Source organism: Haliaeetus leucocephalus, unplaced genomic scaffold (genome assembly GCF_000737465.1).
Source record: "Haliaeetus leucocephalus isolate CR32 unplaced genomic scaffold, Haliaeetus_leucocephalus-4.0 Scaffold202, whole genome shotgun sequence".
NCBI lineage: Eukaryota > Metazoa > Chordata > Aves > Accipitriformes > Accipitridae > Haliaeetus > Haliaeetus leucocephalus.
The window spans coordinates 479,669-488,435 of NW_010972638.1; the positions used below are offsets into that span (position 1 = coordinate 479,669).

Consider the following 8,767-nt stretch of genomic DNA (forward strand, 5'->3'; position numbering starts at 1 on the left):
AGGAACCGCTTGTGGGAGCTGGGGGGGCTGCAGGGAGGTGCCGGTGCTGCCAGCAACAGTCCCGGGGTTGGTGGGCACCCTACGGCGTGTCCGGTGGGGCTCGCAAAGCCCCAGGAACAGGCACGGAAGCCAGAGCAGCAGCGATCCCACACGCAGCCGGATGCACCGGGAGCTCGGCCGGCACGGATGCACACCATGCCAGGGCCAGCTGGGGCGAAGCCGGGGCAGAAGCCAAGTGTGGGGAGGGAGGGGAACTCCACAGCCGGCAGCCATCCCGTGGGACACCGGCACGGGGGCTTCTTGGCTTGGGAGCACTCAGAGGCTGCGGAGCCGGCAGTGCCGGAGCTGCCTGGAAGACAGCCGGCTGGGAAAGTCCTGTGTACCACGGCCCGGGCAGTGCCGGGATGGGAAGGCCGAGGTTGCCGGTGTTTCCGGGCTCTGGCCACCTCCTGTAAACACGTCCCGGGACGGGAAGGGGTGGCGGGCACTCACCGTCCGTCCCCCCCCCTGCTTCCCGTCTCTGCAGGACCGGAGGAATTTGGCCTCTGTCCCCGCTCCCGCGGCTCGCAGCCAAGCGACGTCCGGCCTCGACCTGGCTGTGCCATGCTGGGATGAGCCCTCCGGCTTCCTCGCAGCCCCGGGTGGTGGGGGGACAGGGGGGTCGGTGCCGTGCGAGTCCGGGGCTGTGTGTGTGCACCGGGACACCTGCACTTGCACCCCCGTTGTGCACACACAGCAGGCTGGGGGTGCACAGCGTGCGTGTGTGCACACCGGGGTGTGTGCAGGAGTTATGTGTATGGGGGTTATAGAGTGTGTGTGTGTGCTATGACACGCGTGTGCCTGTGTGTGTACAGGGGTTATAGAGTGTGTGCATGTGTGTGCATGCTGGGACATGCATGTGCTTACGTGTGTACAGGGGTCACCACGTGCGTGTCCGCACGCACACCGTGCCGTGGGTGTACCTGTGTGTGCGTACAGGGGTTAGGGAGGGAGCGTGCATGCATGTGCGCACGCTGGGACACGCGTGTGCCTGTGTGTGTACGGGGGTTACTGTGTACGTTCACGGGTAGTGAAGGGGGTGCGCATGCAGGGATACGTGTGTGTGTGTGCAGGGGGGGCACAGGGGCTCTGGCTGGGGGGTGCAACGGTGGGCACCAGTATGTGGTGCCACTGTGTGTGCCTGTGCGCGGGCAGCAGAGGGGCTCCCGCCACCACTGCCCCGGCCACATGGCACGTGCCATCCCCGCAGCCACCCGGGTGCCACGGATTCCTCCCGGGCAGTGACCCAGGGCGGCTGCGGGTGGCAGAGCTCTGGGGCTGCCACGGTGGGTGTCCCCCGCCGGTGTGGGGTCACCAGCTCCTCCACGAGGGGAGGCCGACTGGGCTGTGCTGGAGCTGGCGGTGCTGGGGGGTCCCTGTTTGCGCACCCTGGGGGGATCCTGGAGGGGGGGCAGCAGGGTCAGCACCCCTGGGACCCCCGGGACCCACACATCCCTCACAGTGCCTGTGCTTGTGGGTTGGCGGTGGGCTTGGCGTGGGGCTGGCAGGAGCAAATGGTGGGGCTGCCAGCCACGGTCACGCAGTGCCATGGGATCCCCTCTGCCTGGGGAGACCAGCAGAATGGGGGGGGACACGGGGGTCTCCCAGCCCCACTGGTTTGGGGTGGGAAGGGGCTGGTGTGGGGCTGCAGCCCTGGCCGTGGCAGGCAGCTCTTGCCAGCCCTGCCGCCGCGGCACGATGCCGGAGCATGGAGTACGTGTGCGGCTGCAGGTAGCAGCTCCCCTTTCCTGGCTGCCGCCGCCTCCTGCTCCTCCTCCTCCTCCTCCTCCTCCTCCTCCTCCTCCTCCTGGCTTGGCAGGCCCAGGGCCCAGGGCAGAGCGACCGAGAGGGGTTGGCAGGGCTGGGGGGGCTGCCTCCCCCTGGCCCACCATGGCACCCCCGGCACGGCCAAACCCCCTTTACCCCTGCTATCAGGGTGCCTTGCAGCCCCCCTCCCCCGTGCCTGGGGTGCCGTGGCTCTGCCCGCTGCTGCCTGCTGAGCGTTGCCCCCTCCCGCTGACCCCGCTGCTGCTCTCTTGCAGGGAGCCCCCGGACCGGAGACCCTCCCCAGCCTCGCTCCTTGGGGACCACCCGGGACCGCAGCTCCCGGCCCTGCTGCAGCCCGCCAGCAGCCCTCGGCACAGACTGCTCGTCCCACGCCATGGCCCGAAGCTCGCCCCGCGGCACGGACCCCAGCTCACCCCCCGGCACGGTGCCCGCCCGGTTCCCCCGCACAAACCGCTCATCCCGCGGCAGAGCCCGAAGCTCGCCCCGCGCCACGGACCCCGGCACGGTGCCCGCCTGGCCCCCCAGCACGTCCGCCGCCTCGTCCTGCGGCGTGGCTCCCGGCACCCGCGGGGCCGCCGGCACGCGTCGGGGCGGCTGCAGCACATGCAGCTGCTGCGGGTGGGCTGCGTGCTGGGCACCTGCCAGGTGCAGAACCTGAGCCACCGCCTCTGGCAGCTGATGGGCCAGTCAGGCCGCCAGGACTCGTCCCCCATGAACCCCAACAGCCCCCATAGCTACGGGTGAGGGGGGGGGTGTCGGTCGCTGCACTAGACTGCCTGGCCCCGTGCCCCCCGCTTTGCCCCGCGGGACCCCCCACTAAAGCGCTTCCAGAGTCAGATGTGGCTGGGTTCCCTCTGCACCTTTCTGGGGGTGCCCGGTGCCCCCCGGGCAGAGCCCGGCTCTGGCCACGGCCCCACCAGGGACGTGGGGCTGGTGGGAGCATGCCCAAAGAGGGGCTCTGGTGCCCTTGCCAACCGGCGCCCCGTGGAGCGGAGAGGACCACGGGCATGGGCCGGGGAGCCGGTGGCCCATGGCGGCTGGCGGTGGCCCGACTGGCCTGGGCTGTTGACGGGTCCAAGGGGCGGCAGGGGATCCTGCTGACCACAGCAGCGCCGGCGCCTTGTGCAAGAGCATGGGGCCGAGCCCCTGGCCACGCTCCCGCCTGACTCAGCAGCTCAGCACCCTGCCACAGCATGCGCGGCCACCGGTGGGGTGAGCCCCGCTGCAGCACCCCCACGGCACCCCACCCCACACCCCTCCTGTCCCTGCCCAGGGTGGCATGGCTGCGTGGGTGGGGGTCATGTGAAGACAGAGTGGGGGGACCCCACTCCAGCCAACCTCCCCCAGTCAGGGTGGGGGCACAGGGCAGCCCCCAGCATCTTCCCCACTGGGGTCCCAGGTTGGGCTCGGCACCTGGGGGGGTCCTTTCCCAGGATGGAGGCTGGGTTGCTGTGGGGGGGTCCTGTCCTCCTCGGAGACGATGCTGTCCCCTTCCCCCGGCACCCTGTCATCCCCCTCCAATACCGCCCACAGCCCTGCAGTGAGACGAGGATCAGGTGCTGGTGGGCACTGGGGAATGGCAAACTGTCCCTGAGCATGGTGGGGGGAGAGGAATGGCCGGGGTCCCGCACCCCGCTTCTGCCCCATCCCCTCCTCTTTCCTGTCCCTGCCTCTGTCCCCTCCTGTCCCCTGGTGCAGCCTCGGGCATGGTGTGGGCAGGCTGGGGACAGCCCCTGGCCCCACTGGTGACAAGTTGTGGGTTCAATGGGGACTGGGATGGGGGCCCATGGAGGGGGACAAGGGGACCCTGGGTATCCCTGTCACCCCACACCGTGACACCCCAGGAGTGCTGGTGTTGCCCCAGCAGAGCTGTGACCCCTGTGGCCTGGCAGGACGGGGATGTGCCGCCCTAGTCACCGGCCCGGACCCCCATGCTGGGCTGCCCCTCAGCCCTGGCACAGGAACGGGCAGCTGGTGGCAGGGGTACAACGGGGATCCGATCCAGTCCTCCATGAGGAGGGCAGGTAGACCCCAGCCCGTCGGCACCTTGATCCTTCCTGCCAGCACCCTTGTCCCCTCCTGCCAGCACCACCCACACCCCTCCCATGAGTACCCGCAGACCCCCCCCCAAGGACCATCTTCATCCCCTTCATTGCTCCTGGGAGCACTTTCCTCATCCCCCTGCCAGGAGTACCCCTGTGCCCACAGGAGACCCCAGCCCCAGGAGCACCAGCCTGCAGCAGTACCCCAGCTCCTCTCTCCTTCCCGGGGGTCCCGGCGCTTGCTTGAGCCAGCTGATGGGGCAGGACAGGACCAGGATAGGGTGTCCCATGGCTGTCACCAGAGGTTCCTGGGCCGGGGCCCCCGCCACAGGCAGGAGCTCTGCCTGCAGCCCCCCGGACCCAATGCTGCCCATTTGGCAAAGGGGTGAGGGACCCAGCGCCGTCCCATGGGGACGGGCGGCCGCAGCTCAGTGCAGTGCTGCCAAGGGATGCATGGGGGCCAAGGCCTTCACCCCCCCATCCCTTGGGTGCTCCCCAGGCTGTAGAGGGGCTGCACTGAACCCTGTGGGTGCCCGGGCCGGATCCTGCCCCACAGCAGCGCCGGAACTGGGCTGGGCAGGCACCACAGTGTGGAGCACTCCCCTTCTCCTCTTTTCAAGCAAAAATCTGATTTTGTGCAGAATAAAATGTGTGAAGAGGGGTCACGTCTGGTGCCGGGCTGGGTGATGTTCCCACAGGAATGGGGCATGGAACGGGTGGGTGGGTGAGGGGCTGCCTTGGGCAGGGTGTGGGCACCCGGGTCCCATGGCCACTGGCGACAGAAGACGACCAGCACCGGCTGCTTCCCGCAGAGAGCGCAGGGACAGCCATGCAGTGGGGACAGCAGCGAGTGTAGGGACAGCAGCGAGTGCAGGGACAGCCATGCAGCATCCGTCACAGCAGCAATGCCCGCCTGGCACCCACAGCCGCATGGGGCCAGTGGGTCTGGGCAGGAGCCAGGCAGGAGGAGGATGATAAGGAGGAAGATAAAGGGGAGAGATGCGTCAGGGGCTCCTGTGGGAGGGTACAGGGACTGTGCTGGGGGGCTTCACCCCTAGTGCCAGCGGCTAATGGGCACAGCAGGGGCTGCCCAGGGCCCCTGCCCATGGGCACTGTGCCCGCTGCTGCCCACTCCTGCCTCTGCCCTGGCACGCAGGAACCACAGGGGAACAGGAGTGACGTGGCCATGGCACGGCACAGCACGGCATGACAGTGGTTCAGCGCACACGTGCGTGCACCAGCCGCACGCCCGCCGCCTGGCAGGACCTCATGGCCCCCGGGAACGGGACGTGCCCGGCCGAGATGCCCTGCCAGCCCCCTGGGGCAGCTCATTGCCGAGGGCTTGCTCCACACGCTTACAACATCGGCAGTCGCTAAATTTAACGTTCCGCAAGGCACAGGGGTGGCTGGTGCCCGTCCCACTAAGACACGGATCCTGTAGGAGCACAGTGGCCCTGGGGCCATCAGTGGCCGGACAGTGGTTGCCAGTGCCATCAGGGCACAAGGTCCAGTCCTGCTCCCCGTGTCCCGACAGGGGGGTCACTCTGTGGCCCCGTCCTGTGCGGTCACTGCGGCCAGTGCGGGCAGTGGGGCAGGGGCGTCGCTTTGCCCCCACGAGGAGCCCGGCAGCCCGGGGCCACCATCAGCCGCTGGCAGGGTCACCTGTGGCCTGTGCTCCCCAGCTTGGGGGCCGGGGGTCCCCAGCTCAGGGGGCTGCAGCGGGGGGGTACCCAGCTCAGGGGCCGGGCCAGTCTCCCTGCCAGCCCCTGCCCACCCTCGCGGAGTAGCATCCCCCCAAGCCCGGTGCCGTGGGCTCAAACATTAACCGGGGGCAGGTTAACTGGTGACCGATTGCCCCCGCACCAGCTGGCGCAGGCTCAGCCGCCCCCACGCCGCCCCCCGCGGGGATAAAGCCGGGGGTCCCGGCGGCCGCCCCAGAGCCCGTGTGCCCACCGCCCCTCGCCACTGCCGGCATGAGGAGCCTCCGGGCGGTGAGTACGGGCAGGCGGGACCCAGAGCCCCACGCCTCGGGGTCAGACCCATCTGCATCGCCCCACACGTCGGGGTCAGACTCCTGCACGTCACCCCACACCTCAGGGCTGGCCCCCAGACGCATCGCCCCGCGCCTCGGGGTCAGACCCCACTGGCATGTCCCCACGTGTCGGGGTGCAGGTCCGCCCGGGTACACACAGGCAGCACGTGCAGCCCCCCTCTGTCCCTGGGGCCGTGGGGCACAGCCCCACAGCATCGCCCCCCCGAGGGGTCTGTGCCGACAGGCTGTAGCCCTCAGGGACCCCCCACCCCAGCTGTGTGCAGGTTGGGGGCCCGCAGAGCTCAGCACTGGGGCTGTTGCCTCTTGGGGGGGTGGAGGAGATCCCCCAGGACCCTCGGCAATGTCCTCCCTGCGGTGGGGGTGCCGGCCCCACGGGGGACCCAGCCCCTCTGTGTCCCTGCCCCACGTCCATCCCAGCCCCACGGGGTACCCAGCCCCACAGGGAACAAGTGAACACTCGCCCCTCGGCAGGCAGGGAAGTGGTCCCCCCCCAGGCAGGCGGGCAGCGCCTGTCCCTGGGGGGCTGCAGGGTGTGCGGGGTGTCATGCAGCACCCACCGGCTCAGCCGCACCCACAGACCTCGCTCGGGGGGCTGCGGGGGTCCGAGGCAGCGACTCCTGAGAGCTGCTGCCCTAAACCAGCAGAGCCCCGGGCCAGGCCCCCCCTCCGGCAGCGCGGGCAGCTCCCCCCAGCCCCAGCTCTGCACCTCTATGCGACGGCCCTCACTCCGCACCAGAACGGGGCAGCACTGTGTGATGCTGTGCAGTGCTGTGCAACGCTGTGCAGTGCTGTGCAGTGCTGTGCGGTGCTGCGCAACGCTGTGCAGCGGTGTACAACGCCGTGCAACACTGTGCGATGCTGTGCAGCGGCGTACAACGCCATGCAATACTGTGCGATGCTGTGCAGCGCCGTGCGATGCCGCGCATTCGGGGCTTTCCTTTGGAGATGGCGTGTCTCCTTAACCTTCACGGAACACCTTGTCCCTGGGTGTTTTCGCTCTCTGTCCCACGGCTGCCGGACCAGGCGCAGGATCCGGCCTCGCTGACCGAGCCCGACCTTTCTCACTGCAGGACGCTGACCCCTCTGAGGAGCCCAAGTCCAGCAAGGCCAAGTCCGAGTACCGAAACTACACGGTGAGCCCAGCTGGGCAGGTCGTGCTGCCACTGGGACAGGCGGTGACCCCGAGGCAGCGGGGGGGGGGTCCCCCTGCACCAGGCGGGGCGTGGGGGGGGTCCTGCTGCACAAGGCTGGGTGCTGAGGGTCGGGTGGTATGATGCCACACTGCGGGGGATGCAGCTGCACCCCACCGGCCGTGCTGGGGGTCTTATCCACTGCTGGGAGAGGCCGAAGGAACCCAGTGGGAGCTCTGCTGCCCCAGGCTGGGAGGGATGCTGGGGGGGCTCCCCCCACCCCACCGGAACCCCCCAGGAGCCTGACGCTGAGCTGCAGGAGGGGAAGCTGCTGGACCGTGTCTACAACACCTACCTGCTGATGCACACCCACCAGACCGTCGGCTTCGTCCGCAAGAAGGTGCGAACCCCCCCACCGGGGCCATCCTTTCCCACCTGCAGTCCACCTGCAGCCCCCCCCCACCCCGCACCCAAGCGCTGCAGGTCCTGCCCTGGTACACCAGCCTGCTTGGGGGGCACCCACTCCCCACATGGCTCTGGGGAGGGTCCCGAGGGGTTTCGGGGTGGCAGCGCAGGTTGGGGAGGGAGTCACCATCCCCAGTGCCTGCCGTCTCCGCAGAGCGCCGAGTACGGGACCTGCTCCCTGCGCAAGATGAGCGCCATGGAGGCACTGGAACTGCTGGACCAGCTGGTGGACGAGTCCGACCCGGACGTGGACTTCCCCAACTCCTACCATGCCTATCAAACCGCAGAGGGCATCCGCCGGGCCCACCCTGACAAAGGTAGGGCCATTGACGCCCCCCGCCACTGACACGGAGCCCGTGTGGGGCCGTGTCCCACTGGGGGTGACAGCCCCGCTTGCCCCCAGACTGGTTCCACCTCGTGGGGTTGCTGCACGACCTGGGGAAGGTCCTGGCACTATTTGGGGAGCCCCAGGTAAGCGGGACAGTGGGGAGGGGGCACACCAGGGTATGGGGGATCCCACTGGCCAGGGACCCCTCCTTGGGGACCCCCTCCCGGGCCAGTGGGATGCCTGTCGCACCCCTCTGCAGTGGGCCGTGGTGGGGGACACCTTCCCGGTGGGCTGCAAGGTGCAGAGGTCCGTGGTCTTTGGGGACTCCACCTTCCACGACAACCCTGACACCACAGACCCCCTGTACAGGTGAGGCTGGACCCCCGGGGCAGGCTGCCGTGAGGTGCTGTGCCCCACAGCCGTGTCACAGCTAGGGAAGGGGCTGGGGGTACGGGGAGGGGTCCAGCCCCAAGCCCCCAACCCGACTCCATCCCCAGCACCGAGTACGGGATGTACCAGCCTCACTGCGGCCTGGAGAACGTTCTCATGTCCTGGGGACACGACGGTAAGGGCTGGGGGGGTCCGGCCAGGGTCCCCTCCTTGGAGCAGGGCCCTTTGCCCCCAAATGGGGCACCGATGCACCTGGGGTGGCTGCACCCCTCCCCGGCCCCCTTTGCTGGGGGATTCGGAGCTGGAGCCCTTTGCATGGGGCAGAGGGGGGTGTGCTGCAGCTCCTGGGGCGCCCATCCTGCATGGGGGGGGTCCAGCCCCAGCCGCTCGGGCTCATCCCTGCATGTCCCCCCTCTCTCCCCAGAGTACATGTACCGAGTCATGAAGTTCAACAACTTCGCCCTGCCCAAGGAGGTAAGGGCTGGGGGACGACGACGCACATGTGGGGCTGACACCCCCCCCCCCCCGGGCG

The 8,767-nt window shown here is 69.2% G+C and overlaps 2 protein-coding genes across 2 annotated transcripts in view; both read left to right on the plus strand.

Annotated features, from left to right (window-relative positions):
• ADM2 (adrenomedullin 2) overlaps window positions 1-2,571 on the plus strand; it is a 4,308-nt gene extending 1,737 nt beyond the window's left edge. The window contains exon 2 of the mRNA XM_010566051.1: window positions 2,082-2,571. Within this exon, the coding sequence (XP_010564353.1) occupies window positions 2,082-2,571 (490 nt within the window). The remainder of the gene's footprint in view (window positions 1-2,081) is intronic.
• Window positions 2,572-3,613: 1,042 nt separating this feature from the next.
• Window positions 3,614-8,767, plus strand: part of MIOX (myo-inositol oxygenase) — a 5,591-nt gene continuing 437 nt past the window's right edge. The window contains exons 1-9 of the mRNA XM_010566052.1: window positions 3,614-3,851; window positions 5,736-5,860; window positions 6,993-7,055; window positions 7,372-7,452; window positions 7,672-7,834; window positions 7,921-7,988; window positions 8,105-8,214; window positions 8,343-8,410; window positions 8,660-8,709. Coding sequence (XP_010564354.1) covers window positions 3,614-3,851; window positions 5,736-5,860; window positions 6,993-7,055; window positions 7,372-7,452; window positions 7,672-7,834; window positions 7,921-7,988; window positions 8,105-8,214; window positions 8,343-8,410; window positions 8,660-8,709 — 966 coding nt within the window. The remainder of the gene's footprint in view (window positions 3,852-5,735; window positions 5,861-6,992; window positions 7,056-7,371; window positions 7,453-7,671; window positions 7,835-7,920; window positions 7,989-8,104; window positions 8,215-8,342; window positions 8,411-8,659; window positions 8,710-8,767) is intronic.